We start from the raw sequence: 15,154 nt of genomic DNA on the forward strand, positions 1-15,154 counted from the left end.
GTGCCAGGTCAGTGATAAAGACAGAGCCAGGTTAAGGGTAGATACGATAGTGCCAGGTCAAAAGTACATTAAGACAGTGCTATGACAAAGGTACATAAGATAGTGCCAGGTCAAAGGTACATAAGACAGTGCCAGGTCAAAGGTAGGTAAAGTAGTGCCACGTCAAAGGTAGGTAAATTCCCTCATTTTGGGAAGCATACTGAAAAGTTAGATAACAGAAGAACCGATGGTCTATGACGAGGATTTCTGCTGGAGGATAGTTAAAAGCATTGTAAATTTCAAACTCGACACCTAGACAGAGTTATATAGATACAAAGACCACAGAGACCTTAAGTTCAAGCGAGGTATTCTGGTCATAACACAGCTTTAAATCCCCTTAAAAGCAATGAAAGAAAAGCAGAGCAAAGGAAAGGTTCCATCCCACCCTCCCTACTCCCTCCGGCAACACGACGGGCTTTGGAAAACATGTAGAAAAAAAAAACCTTGCAGGATTGTAGAAAAAAAAATACCTTGCAGGATTAACATGTCTGATGGAAATTTTCAATAGGAGAGTCATGAGGTAGAATGAACATATGCCATGCTTCCTGTGACCAACGACATGCATGCCTTCACTCTTTGTTATGAAGTTAATAGTAAGGATAAACCTGTGCTCCAGCCTCTCGACACACCATGTTCCATTATTCCTGAGGTTGAGGAATCGATACAGTATTTCTCTCTTGTTCTCTGAAACCAGACGACACGGGTTAGTCAATGCTGGTATGTTACCGCAGCATGGCCAGGGAGAGATCTAGTGGTTGAGAAGGTAGCATGATACACCACCACGTTATCATGACAGATTAAATGAATTATGCAATCCCGGTGAGCGACGAGTGATGATCAAACCTAATTTTTTGGAGACATGAGGAGCGTTGCTCTGAACATGTTCTAGGAGCTTATTCCACGCATCAGTAATGTTGTTGGTAAATAAACATTCAGTACAGTCCAGATTAACTCTGTGAACCTCGTAAGTTTCTGTTCACCTCCTCTCGCTGGTAGTGCTGGCGCTACTCTAAAGAAATTTTCAATATCGAAGTGGTTAAGTTCTTAAAAGTTTTTTGAAACATTCTATCAACCTGCCTCGGAGACGCCTCATGCTTAGAGAGACCAAGTTCAATTCTAGCAATCTGTCCTCATGGTTTCTCACGCAAGGAAGACATCAGTTTAGTTGCTCTTCCCTGGAGTGCTTGCAATTTGAGAATATCTTTATGTGGGGGAACAAGAATTGCACTGCATATTCGAGGTCGGATCTAACTAGAACTATAGTGGCAATGTCACATCCTTGCTTTTATATGTAAAGTTTCTGTTAATAAATCCTACCATCTCATATACTTCATTACAGTGCTGGGGAGAATTTGAAGTTGTTGGATGTAGTGACCCCCTAAATCCCACACACAAGGATGTCCTTTATCTTGTGGCCCATCAGTCCATAGTCGAATTCACTGTTGAAGATTCCTACTTGTAACAGCTGCCATTTACTTGTGTCAAATAGCATTAACCATTTTCTAGACAAGCTAGCGATTTTATCTAGATCCTCTTGTACGCTTAGCCAATCTTTTTCGAGTTTATATGGCAATGCCGATCTCTGTCATACGCAAATCTAGACACTTAAGTTCATCAGCCTTGCATCAATATCTTTAATATGAGTGATGAAAAATATTAGGCCCAAAGACGCATCCCTGGGGGACGCCACAAATAACGAGTGACCACGGTGATGATTCACCATTCATTACGACCTTCTGCTTTCTATCATGTAATCAGGCTTCCATTTAGTTTCCTATGTGACCAGTAACTCCCGAGACATCAGTCTAACATGGGGAACTGTATCGAATGCTTCTATGAAGTCAGGATATATCTACTGCTTTTGTCTTGTCGTGGGTATTGGATAATCCAGGATAAAATTGAAGGTGGTTTGTAAAGCATGATCTGTGCCTTCTAAACCCACACCGTGTATCGTTGATTAAGACTCTTGTTCCGCATAGGCTGTGATTTTATCTCTAATCATCGATTCCAGAAGTTTACATACGATTGATGCGAGGCTAACAGGACGGTCATTGCAAGGCATTTCACGGTTCTGTATGAGGCTAATAGGACGGTAATTGCAAGGCATTTCACGGGTTCTCTTTCTGAATATAGAAGTGACGTCTCTCAGTCTCCAATCCTGCGGGACTAATCCATCTTGGAGAGATTTATTGAAGATGCAAGTTAATGGTTTGGCAACTTCGTATTAAAAGTTTTTGGTTTACTTGTAGACAGAGACGATCAGGACGTAGACCTGAAGTGATCTTCAGCTTATCCGTGTCAGTACCTCACTAACTGTGATGGGAAATTATGGTATTGTGCGACTCCAATTCATGTCTCACAATTCGTGTCCCCACTCCTTGGTGTCAGAACAGAACTGAAAAATAAATTCTGAAATGGAGAGAGGATTGTAAAGCAGGAAGCTCACTGGTCCAGTTGGAGTTCCAGTTTAAAGTCACTGTATCTAGACAACGAGATGTTGTTCTTGGTGGAGCCTAGAAGCCCCAGTTACTGGGTCAAGATTCCGAGTGAGGTCAAGATATCAAACTCACCTGAGCCTCATGGTCGACCGTTCAAATCAACAGGGTAAAAGAGAAAGTAACATACAATACTCAGATGTTTCTTATTACGACCATTTAAACGCTTCACTTAAACCTTATCTTCCATATTACCTCATGAAGTTTGGATGGTTGTTTGGGCTATAGGCCTGTAAACTGCCAAGGTACCCCAGGCCGCCAACGGCAAGCCACAGCCACCAACCAAAATACCTTCCATCTTCTTCTTCATGCGTCTGGAACCATTCCACAACCACATACATTCTCACTGTGCATGTGGCCCACGTTGTATGTAACCATGCTATATATACAAGCACGTATGATACGCCATGTTCACAATAAGTCATGAAAATGTTATATGCCTGTATTCTTCCAACATATACTTGTTATAGTGAGACTGGGAAGGAACCGACTGGTATGTTCTTTGCGTATACGCACAAGCAGGTGTACTGATGACCTCCCGCCTCTCATCTTCCCTGACGTTTCCCCAGCAGTTACAAGTTAATGTATCCCTGTTCTTCATCCACCCTCCTAAAGTACCCAAGGCAGAATCATGTGATATCTTGACTTTCAGAACTGTAGCGCTGGATTTCATATCTCGGCTTATCGCAGTTTTCTTGGCATCATAAGAACGTAAGAACTTATTAGCAATTACATCAAGTTCTTATTTTTCCCATGGTTCCCCCGGCCGCTTCACCACACACACACACACACACACACGCACACATATATATATATATATATATATATATATATATATATATATATATATATATATATATATATATATTCATAACTGCGCTACCTGGCTGACGGGGGAGACATCGACAAAGTACAATGAATATAAATAAATATATTCATAAGGGTTAACCTATATATATATATATATATATATATATATATATATATATATATATATATATATATATATATATATATATAATTTCTTTAAGCAGTAGATATAAAAACTAAAGGTATACATGATGATATTTTGGGCAAAATTTGCATCCCGTAAAAAAAAAAAAAAAAAAAAAAACACGTAACAAATAACCCTAAATACCAGGTGCCTTGCCTGGTGCCTTTTTTCAAGCTTGGCCTTTTTATCCAGCCGGCAAAGAAGTCGAGTCAAAAGGTCGAGAGTCTTACAGCCATAAAAGTTCAATGTCTCAGCGGGAGCCAGGTCAAATAAAGGGATATGACAGAATAAGGTCAAGCGACAAGAAAGACTCAGTTCCTACGAGATCCAGCAGAAAGGTCAGTAGTTATGTACGAAGGACACTGGATGTGTAAGGTCAGGCGGAAGATACGTGAGCTGATGGTCTAGGTTGATGCCCGGTAAAGGATGGTGACTTTTTTGAACCAGCAAGGTTAAAGGTCGACCTTCCTGCAAAACCAGGTCAAAGATCAAGGTCCCTACAGAGGTTACATCAAAGGTCAAGGTTCCATCGGTAATCAAACCACAGTTAAGATGTCGTAAAAGGAATTTCATAAGTATACTAAATAGGCCAGTGGTATACTGAGTACGTCAAAGGTATACTTTGCATGTCAGAAGTATATCTAGTGGTCCAACGGTATAATAAGTAGGTTAGAGGTATACTCAGTAGACCAGTGGTACATACAGTAGGTCAGAGGTATACCCAGTAGATCAGAGGTATAGTATAGTCCAGAGGTATACTCAGCAGACCAGGGATGTACTCGGTTGTTTAGAGATATATTCAGTAGACCAGAGGTATATTCAGTAGACCAGAGGTATATACAGTAGACCAGAGGTATACTCAACAGACCAGAGGTATACTGAACAGACCAGAGGTATACTCAGTAAGTCAGAGATTACCTAGTAATGGTCCACCTACAGGTGCTGGAAACCTCCAACGCTGCTACTTCTCTCGTGTTGACCCCGGCTGATGTGTTAACCCAAACTGACCCACGCTAACTCGTACGTCTGGTAGTGTGTGTTGACCCCCAGAGACCTGTGTCAGACTATGACGTCATCTGGCAACCAATGATAACTACAGTACATTTTGCTTCCTGTTAACTTCTTGCTAACAATCACAGACACTGGGGACCCGATGGTAACTGGATAAACTGCTTCAGATATCAACAAGCTGGCGGAGGTGCTGCCGAAGGAGGAGACGGGCCACAGTGTGGACGCCGACTACCTGCAGTTCATCGTCATCACCAACCAGAGCGGCTGCGACATCTACGACGAGTACCAGACCTCCATGGACGGCCTCAACAACGTCAGTAGACACCCTCTCTCTCCTGACCTGAACCTCACACCCTCCATGGCTTCCTCTAGCCACCTGAACCCCACACCCTTCATGCCTTCCTTTAGCCAACTGAACCTCACACCCTTCATGGCTTCCTCTAGCCACCTGAACTCCACACCCTTCATGGCTTCCTCTAGCCACCTGAACCTCACACCCTTCATGGCTTCCTCTAGCCACCTGAACCTCACACCCTTCATGGCTTCCTCTAGCCACCTGAACCCCACACCCTTCATGGCTTCCTCTCGTCACCTGAACCCCACACCCTTCATGCCTTCCTCTAGCCACCTGAACCTCACACCCTTCATGGCTTCCTCTAGCCACCTGAATCTCACACCCTCCATGGCTTCCTCTAGCCACCTGAACCTCACACCCTTCATGGTTTCCTCTAGCCACCTGAACCCCACACCCTTCATGGCTTCCTCTAGCCACCTGAACCCCACACCCTTCATGGCTTCCTCTAGCCACATGAACCTCACACCCTCCATGGCTTCCTTTAGCCACCTGAACCTCACACCCTTCATGGTTTCCTCTAGCCACCTGAACCTCACACCCTTCATGCCTTCCTCTAGCCCCCTGAACCCCACATCCGTCATGGCTTCCTCTAGCCACCTGAACCTCGCACCTTCCATGGCTTCCTCTAGCCTCCAGAACCCCACCCCCTCCATGGCTTCCTCTAGCCTCCTGCACCCCACACTCTACATGGCCTCCTCTGACCTCTGTGGTTTTTTGACAGTGTTGTCCCCTGCCTGACACGTCCCTCCGTCATAGTTCGTCTCACCCTGACGTTAACTTCCCCAGTCATATCTTCATGACGGCTCCTGACGTTCCCTCGCTGTCTCTCGTCAGATATAACCTCTAACTGTTCTAATTTCATGACCTCACCCAGCCTGCCCCTCGCATGAATAGATGTAATTATCTTAAAGTTTGAACATAAACATTAGCTTTACAATTTCATACCTTTATTTTGTTTTCGTAAATATATATATATATATATATATATATATATATATATATATATATATATATATATATATATATATATATATATATATATTGGAAAGGATCACAATTTTGCGCTATCAAGATATTCCTACGAGTCCACGAGGAAATGAAACACGATAAGTTCCCAAGTGCACTTTCGTGTAATAATCACATCAGGGGAGACACAAGAGATATATAAGTCAGTTGATATACATCGAAGAGACGAAGCTAGGACGCCATTTGGTAAACATGTTTACCAAATGGCGTCCTAGCTTTGTCTCTTCGATGTATATCAACTGACTTATATTTCTCTCTTGTGTCTCCCCTGATGATGTGATTATCAGACGAAAGTGCACTTGGGAATTTATCGTGTTTCATTTTCCCCGTGGACTCATAGGAATATATATATATATATATATATATATATATATATATATATATATATATATATATATATATATATATATATATATATATACCAAATCGACACTGGTTGCACTAATGGTCACTCCGCTGAGCAATCAGTCAAATGGAAAGTGCAGTTTGGTCATCACATCTACAGCATGATGTCCCTTAAACCTTTAAGCACGGCTGCATGACCCTTGCGCAGGACGATACGACCCTTGGGTATGAAAGCATAGTCTTTGGCCCGGTCCTTACGGCTTAGGTCAGAGGCCAGACATGGTCCTCCCCGAGGGTCGTACCGTCGCGCTCAGGGATGACCCGAGTTATAGGCTCACTGTAGCTGTGTTGACAGATCAACATTGGGTCGGCGGAGCCCATGGCCACCGTGAACATCACCCGCATCCTGAAGGCCAAGAACTTCTCCCTCATGGCCGTCACGACCAACCACCCGCTCTTCTGCCCTGAGGACGTCCCCTTACGCCCGCTCTCCAAGGGTGCCGAGGACCTACTGCCGGAGATCCTGGTCGATTACAATACGTCCGGCCTCAACCGGACGGTGAACGGGAGCGTAGCGGAGACGGATATGGACGCCTGGTGGCGGAGCGGCTGTAAAGTGGAGGTGCCGGGGCTCTGTGAGCCGCACCACGCCGACATCATAGGCGCCGAGAACCTGAGTTTCTGGACCTATCTGTTCGCCCGCAGCATCCTCAACGGCGCCCTCAACGCAGCCTTCGCGCTCTTTGAGGGCGCCACGCTCTCTCTCCTCAAAAAACACGGCGGAGACTATGGGTTACAGAGGTAAGTAAGGCTGTGCTTCAGGATGCCGCTCTTATGAATATATATTGCCTTCGGCTTATCTGCTTCACTGTGGTTGTTCGTAACTTGTAATACCTTACTACTAGCACCCTAACTACTCCAAAGCAGACTTGAAAATCACTGAAGAGGTACAGTCAATGAGCCAAAATATTTTTCATGAAATACAGAAATCAAACTTAACATGAGGGACGACCACAGTCTTTCTAATGTTGAACTAACTCAAGTCATCACACGGGGCTGAGCCGTCCTGATAATAGGTTAATGAATCTTAGTTGTCATGATGTGGTGCAGCCACCATGACTCCCTGGTGACACACACTACAGCTGAAGAGAGACACCTGGTTCCACTGATAACACTTCAACTGTACTTGGGTTCTCGTGTTTCCACTGTCAATACCATACCTGTTCTGTACATCCTGATTCCTTTGGCAACACATGTGTCCTGTGGCTCCCCTAGTGTCACCATACCTATAATGTAGCTCACCTGTCCCCTGGTAACTCCACGTGTGTCCTGTGGCTCCCCTAGTGTTACCATAATCATAATGTAGCTCACCTGTCACCTGGTAACTCCACGTGTGTCCTGTGGCTCCACTAGTGTTACCATAATCATAATGTAGCTCACCTGCCCCCCTGGTAGCTCCACGTGTGTACTGTGGCTCCCCTAGTGTTACCATACCTATTATGTAGCTCACCTGTCCCCTGGTAGCTCCACACGTGTCCTGTGGCTCACCTAGTGTTACCATACCTATCATGTAGCTCACCTGCCCCCTGGTAACTCCACATTTATACTGTGGCTCCTCTGGAGTCCAGCTGTAAACTGACAGTGGTCCCTCGTTGCAGGATATGGGGCTACATAGGCTGTATGGTGTTCACACCACTCTCGGGTTGGCTCATTGACACCATGAGCTACGGGGTCAGCTCCCCGGACTACAGGTCAGTGGCCATGTCTCTCTATAAACCTTGTTGTGACAACTCATGTGTCACATACTGACAGTATCCCGTGTTTCTGTTAGTGTTCATGAATACATTTTCCCATAGCCTGCTACAGTAATTGGTTCCAAGTCAATCCGATCTCTTGAGCCCAACGGTACAGCACTTGAGCACGTCGGTACGACCTTTGGCTATGATAGCCGGACACCAAAGCCAGGGATCGTACCGTCGTTCTCAAGGATCGTACCTTCATTTGCTACGGATCCGATCAAGCGACATCAGTTGTCGTACTATAATTCTCGTCCAGTGGATCACCCATAGTGATGTCTGTGTGTCTGTCCCTCCCTCACCCTAGGCCGGCGTTCTACCTGTTCGTCGGTCTGCAGGGCCTGGCGGGCCTGGTGGCTCTCTCGGTGGACCTCAAGTTCAAGACGCCTTCTGAACAGGTCATCAAGAACATCTGGCTCCTCATGCACAAACCGGAGGTTATCATGCTTTTCCTGGCTATGATGTTGGCCGGTGGGTATCATCGACTCTTCTCACAAATCTATAATGACCGATTCTTTGCAGTCAAGTACTATAGACCTCATGTGGAAATAAAAACTGGTCAAAACCCATCACTATCTTCCGTAAGGGCATGTTCATAACCCCTTGCCCACGACAGCACGACCCTCGACTACAACCATCCTATCCTTCGGGAGGATGTCGAGGCCTTTGACCTGACCCAAGGGTCGTAACGTCGTGGGTAAGGGGGAATGACTAGGAATGGACTGAACCAACCCATTATAACGACGGTCTGAGTACATGAATACACAATAATGTTATTGGTTCTCCTCCTACACAGGGGCCTTCTTCGGGTTCCTGGAGGCTTTCCTGTTCTGGTTCCTGGGCGATCTGGGGGCCTCGAGGTCCCTCATGGGCCTGACGGTGACCATGGGGGCGGCCTCCGCCTTCCCCTTCCTCATCTTCATGTCGCCCATCGTCAACAAGTTCGGACACATCGGCGTCATCGCCGCCGGCTTCCTCATGTACGCCATCAGGTTCGCCGGTGAGTTGCTCTCCGCATTGATCCCTATTTCTGTCGTACTTTCAAAGTCTCACTATTTTCGTTGCCTACATTCCAGGTCGGGCTTTAAACTCCCTTTAAAAAAAAAAAAAAAAATGCACGAAGAGAACAGACCAAAAATCTAATTCTAAATACAATTTGACGAACAATCTTCCTTGATAACGATCATTTAAAATTTTCTCTATATCCATCATGAAAAAAAAATATGATACTCTTAAAATCTATATTCCAGAGTCATATCTATACAGAAGACGGTACACGGGCTTCAAACTCCCTTTACAAAAAAAAGTGCACGAAGAGAACAGATCAAAAATCTAATTCTAAATACAATTTGACGAACAATCTTCCTTGATAACGATCATTTAAAATTTTTTCTATATCCATTATGAAAAAAAAACATGATATTCTTAAGATCTATATTCCAGAGTTATATCTATACAGAAGACGGTACAGAACACAAGTAGTTATTCCCACCCGATCATCTGTTATGGAACGTAAAACATAAATCCCTGAATCGTATTGAACGCCAAAGACAAGCTTACCACTAAGCTGTTCATCTGCGTAACAAGCTTCAGTATTTACAGTCCTCACGTCACACAAGTTTCCCCCCCCACGTTATGCAACGTCCCAGTAAAGCTGACAGTGTGCACTACGTTTATGTACAGATAAAGCTGACAGCTGACAACGTTTACTACGTATACACAAAATTGATATGGTAAACCCAATGTACAGATAAAACTAAAAAGGTGTACCCACTGTACAGATAAAGATAATAGGGTTTAAGCACTGCGTAGATAAGCTGATAAGGTGTACCTAGAGTACCGATAAAAAGCTGATAGTGTGTGCCCACAGTACAAAGCTAATAGGGTAACCCCACTGTACAGGTAAAGCTGACACAGTGTACCCAGCGTACAGATAATATGAGCGTGGCGCATGAAGAACTGATATCTAGATCAATCTAGAACTCGCATGGATACAATCTGTTGGAATAAAAACGAATAATCTTCATCACCGGAATAAAGTTCGCGATTTCATTAGAATCTGGCAAGAGCATTATATATATATATATATCACCAATAACTCACCGGAGTATAATAGGATTACCATGTAAATGGAACCCACAGGCCATAATATATGCAGAGGGTAGGGGGTACGGGGTATGATTAGCCTTCGAATAACATGCCTACACATCAGGGAAGAGAAAACGGACATGGCTCGTGTGCCCACTCAGGAGTAAGATATGCAGAACAATGACTGGAAATATGGAATACAAAACCATGGAGTCGGCGGCCCACAGCTCCGGCGGACCGTTATTAGGCTGACTAGGAGGAGGAGGCGCGCATTCGCTGTGCCCGCCCCACCCCACCATCTCTACCCAGGCCCCAACCCCAATACCCTGCCCCGAGGGGAAAACATTTCGTAACTAACGAGTAATCCCATTATAGGCCAGCCAGCCCGCCGGCACCAATAGTCTGCGTATGTGCCAGGTCTTCAAAAGCTATTTGAAAGTGTCGCCATGTAATCGACGGAAAGGGATATGTTGGTGAGGAGACAGGCAAACTGGTTACGAAATATGTTAACGGTCGACGGGGGTAAAATATTCAAAAAGGCATCTAGTGACGTTGTACAGAATATATCTATTTTGCATGGCGGAGATAACCAACGGAAGGGCGAACTCTCTCACTCCTCACACTTAAAACTCGTGACAACGGAGAACAAAACGGTCACAATTCAATTCATCATCTCGTCTCCTTTGTTAAGGGCTTCCGTTGCTGCGCCAAAAAAAAAAAAAACTGCGCACCACTACGGCACGTGCATAAGTCACAGCCAAGGCCAAGTTTCTTTTTCCCGGGAGGTCCAGTGTTTGAAGACATTGTTATATTCCCCGACAGTGTCAGCAAGAGTGCAACCTCTTCTGTGCTGATCTTTGCCAGTGTCAGCGGAACTCTGCCAGTGTCAGCGGTACTCTGCCAGTGTCAGCGGTATAAACTTACTCACGTCAGTATGGCGATAATAGTTCTTGTTGTTTTTTTTTTCTAGAGGACCGCTTCACCCAAACATTCTAATGACAGTTTAATTTCATAGGACTAATTTCTAACTCATCCACGAGAAATATGTCTCTCCCCGAGGGATGTTTTAGATTGCCGCTATCAGCCAGCCGGTGCAATATAGCCACCCTACGCTCCTTTGGTGGCGTATGATTACACGGAGAGAGTCACAAAGGGACGTTGTCAGACCCCAGTGACCAAACAACTGTGACGTTAAGTTGTTACAAAGTTGGCTCCTTACCCCCAACTTACAACCACCTTACTATAAACTCATCGACTACATGCACAACGTTGATACAGTCCCAGAATCTCAGGTTCTCATCTGATTAATAAACATTAAGGTGTTGTGCCATATCTGGCACAGTTTATCCCGGAATTGTCCAGGCAGGATATGCAAAATCCTTGTGTCTTAACGATGACCTTTAACATCGCCAGGTTACGCTTCCATCTACGACCCAGTGAGCGCCCTCTACTTCGAGGCCCTGGAGGGTGTGACCATAGCGCTCATGTTGTCAACGGGCATGACCTACGCCAGCGAACTCACCACCACCAAGAACATCGTGTCGTTACAGGGGCTGTGTGGCACCCTCTACCACGGTGTTGGTCAGTACCCACACACAGGGGAATAACCTTTTTTTTGTGTGTACTTCAGTATAACGTACTTTATCCACTGTCTTCCCCTCTCTTCATCCATGAACTTTATCACAAATGGGTCATTTAATATGTCTCCTACTTCCATCACAGCGGAGACTGACAATTCTTATTTCAGTACTCATTTCTATCAATATGTTGCTAAATAATAATGCTTTGAATATCTTTTATAGTTATTAAACTTATTACTATACTTATTAAACAAAACTGGAGCAGTGTGACAGCTCTAGCACGATTCTTAGCCAGTGTTTACCAGTTTTTGGTTTGCACACAGGTAAGGGCGCGGGCAGCTTGGTGGGAGGCTACATGTACTACCACCTGGGAGCACGCAAGACCTTCCGTATGATGACCGTGGCCAGCCTTCTCAGCGCCATCATCTTCTTCGTCTTCCACATCTACATCCAGCATCGCAACCGCCTGCGTGAACTCAACAACGCCGAGAAGGAGAATCTTCTGCAGGATGAAGAGGTGGAAGTTATCCAGTTGGCAGGACTCAAAGGGAAGGACGACAAGAACTTACAAGAAGGAAAACGTGGCAGTATTCAAGTGGACTCCAAAGAAAACGGAATCCTTGAGCTACGAAGGGTAACTTTGATCGACGTGGAAACACAAACGGAACCGATTCCGTTTACTGAAACAACTTCAACGCCTGACACCGAAGATGAAGACTGATACGCTCTAGATTATAGGCTTCAGAATGATCAGCCTGCTCTTGATATTACCAGAATGATCAGCCTTTCTCTGATACTGTCAAATTCAAATTCCAGTCACTGCTAAAAGCTGGCAACTGCACTGGTTGATTCCGGAGTCTACATATTTTGACAAATTATTTTACTAAACAAAGCTGAGTTGAATGTTTTATAACTTTATATTATTAATGAGACTGTTGGTACTTCATATATATATATATATATATATATATATATATATATATATATATATATATATATATATATATATATATATATATAGTGCGCGTGTGTGTATGAATGTGCTGTAAATATAAAGCCATGTTTCTTTATAATTCATGAATTCATCAGTTCATCCTTGTGCTGTGTACGTTCGTGTGGTCGTCTGACAGTAATGGGAAACATCCTCGGGGGATAAAAACCCACACATGTAGCTGAGGAGGGTTCGATATGACAACGATGGTGGGTGTGGTTCTGCGTTGGGCGCAAATTTTGGGGAATATTTTACCCGATGGCCAACTGCTCCAAGACTTTATAGTAATTCCAGTTCGAGAATGTCCCCTCTTCTACTACTTGTCTGCATACGGGAGAAAGGACGATTCAGATGCCTAATTTGCTAGCAATAATCATAAACATTATTCACAGTTTGGCAAAAGAATATACGGAGAATGCTTCTGCATACCTGAGGGAAATGATGAAAGAGTAAAATACACATCAGTGTGGGCAGTGCTTCACGGTGCTGAAGGATGTGTACATGCAGTGAACACGGAGGTATATACCACTACTTGATCTTTAACCTTTCAAGTACAACGGGAGCAACTGTGCAGGAGACGTGGCACGACATGCAACAGATCTCTGCATACCGTAAGGGCCTCCCTCGCTGGAAATCTCAGTGGCTAACCAAACCTGCAGCATGACACCTCCAGTGTCGTGTATGGCAGTCTAGTGCAGTGGGCACATCGTCATGATCATCATTAGACATATATTCCTTTTAATGGAAGAAAATCTTATAGGCTAAATAGAACTTCAGTGTTTTAACCAGACAACCCAGTCGTGGACCAATCAGGCCTCCCGTTGTCTGTCTGTTCCTCATGTAAACTCGTGACCATTATTTGCGTCCAACTTTTTTGGATGCTAATATGAGCTCTTGGTGTCACTACGCCGAATGTTTATCACAGTATGTCAGCTGGATGTATGTAACATAAACAGTAAATAAGCTCATCAGGTTATGGATGTAATAAACCACATCACTGGTTTACTATTTTGAAATCAATCTTCAGTCTTACAGTCACCTGAATGTTCCGTCTGTATTTAAGGCATGACACTTTTTTGATAATGACTGGGTCCAGGTTTTGCCCCGCGAAGGAAAGCCAACATGTAAGGTGGTGGACCATGCTCTCATGCAGTACACATACCGGCCGTGATGTATCTACTGGAGGTTGACCTGTGGTCATCATGATACATGAGCTCCTCCAGAGGCGGACAGTCGAAGAACACGGGTGTCGTGAGCAAAAAACATGGGACATGGCAAGTTTTCATGACCTGGCGATATTATCAATCAAGACAGGAATTCAAGGGTTCAAATATACAACCCTTAGGTACTCCAGATTTATATCCTATTTAACAGGTCATCATTACAGATGATAACACTGGCTAACCATGATGTAGCCATTCTCAGCAAGGTACTGCCCAGAGAGTGACAACATACTTCCTCCGTGGATAATATTCAGACAAGAAATTTTCCTCATTTGTGTTGCAAGTTTCAGCGTCAGCGTGAAGGAAACATCCTTCGTGGAAAAGATGCAATCCCCTAAATAATGGAATGAAACTCTAAATGCATCAGTTATGCAATATCCTGCAACCTTCCCTCACCTTAAGGCCTTAGATGCTAACAACCCAGAAAAAAAATGTGCTACACTGCCTTTCGGTCATCAACCGGATATCTTCACAATGCCTCACTGATGTGATTTCAATACTCATGTTGCTGCCTCACTGCCAACACTTGGGAACCGAGAGAGAGACAGTATCTAAAACGAACCTCAACCTTGTGATCACAGTGTGGTCTAGCATTACACTAACTTCCTGTAACTTCTACAATGATACAAAACTTAACGAACAAAATGAATATTACGCCAAACATCTAGTGAAAGCGAATTCTGTGTAAAATGACATTGATTCTCTTCGTCCATCAGTAAACCATGATTTTCCCCTCTGGCACCAGACGGTCTGATGCAGGGGTCCAGGTCCTCGCGGAACCGCTGCAACTGAACGCAGTATTCGTGCGGTTTTGGGGAAGCCCAGTAAACCACACATTTCCTCTCCCCCGCCACTGACGAGGAACAGCTGACTGTGAAGCGCGAGCGTAAACCGTGAAGCTATTCTCCGAGCACGGGCTCCGAACCTGGGAACTTTGACTTCTCAAAGATTCACCGAACGAAGGATTCGTTGGACAGTGCTAGAGTGAACAGCGAGTCTAGGGGGTTCATGAGACACTGGTGCGACGGTTTACGAGTCTCCACGATAAAGTGGTCGAGGGTTCATTGACCAGTTGTTGTTGCGTAGCGACCAAACCACATACGTCACGGGTTTCCATGTCCGGAGGCCGTTTTCTTAGTCGCTAGGGAGATAGTGGAAGACTTTTTTTTTTATTTTCTTAGCTACATTGCCTCGGACGGCCGGAGCGCGAG

At 44.5% G+C, this 15,154-nt stretch overlaps 1 protein-coding gene across 1 annotated transcript in view; it reads left to right on the forward strand.

Annotated features, from left to right (window-relative positions):
• LOC139761904 (major facilitator superfamily domain-containing protein 6-like) overlaps positions 1-14,579 on the forward strand; it is a 63,751-nt gene extending 49,172 nt beyond the window's left edge. The window contains exons 4-10 of the mRNA XM_071686521.1: positions 4,707-4,852; positions 6,621-7,066; positions 7,924-8,016; positions 8,369-8,532; positions 8,858-9,061; positions 11,563-11,730; positions 12,053-14,579. Coding sequence (XP_071542622.1) covers positions 4,707-4,852; positions 6,621-7,066; positions 7,924-8,016; positions 8,369-8,532; positions 8,858-9,061; positions 11,563-11,730; positions 12,053-12,450 — 1,619 coding nt within the window. The 3' untranslated portion in view covers positions 12,451-14,579. The remainder of the gene's footprint in view (positions 1-4,706; positions 4,853-6,620; positions 7,067-7,923; positions 8,017-8,368; positions 8,533-8,857; positions 9,062-11,562; positions 11,731-12,052) is intronic.
• Positions 14,580-15,154: the final 575 nt, after the last annotated feature.

Source organism: Panulirus ornatus, chromosome 42 (genome assembly GCF_036320965.1).
Source record: "Panulirus ornatus isolate Po-2019 chromosome 42, ASM3632096v1, whole genome shotgun sequence".
Taxonomy (NCBI): Eukaryota; Metazoa; Arthropoda; class Malacostraca; order Decapoda; family Palinuridae; genus Panulirus; species Panulirus ornatus.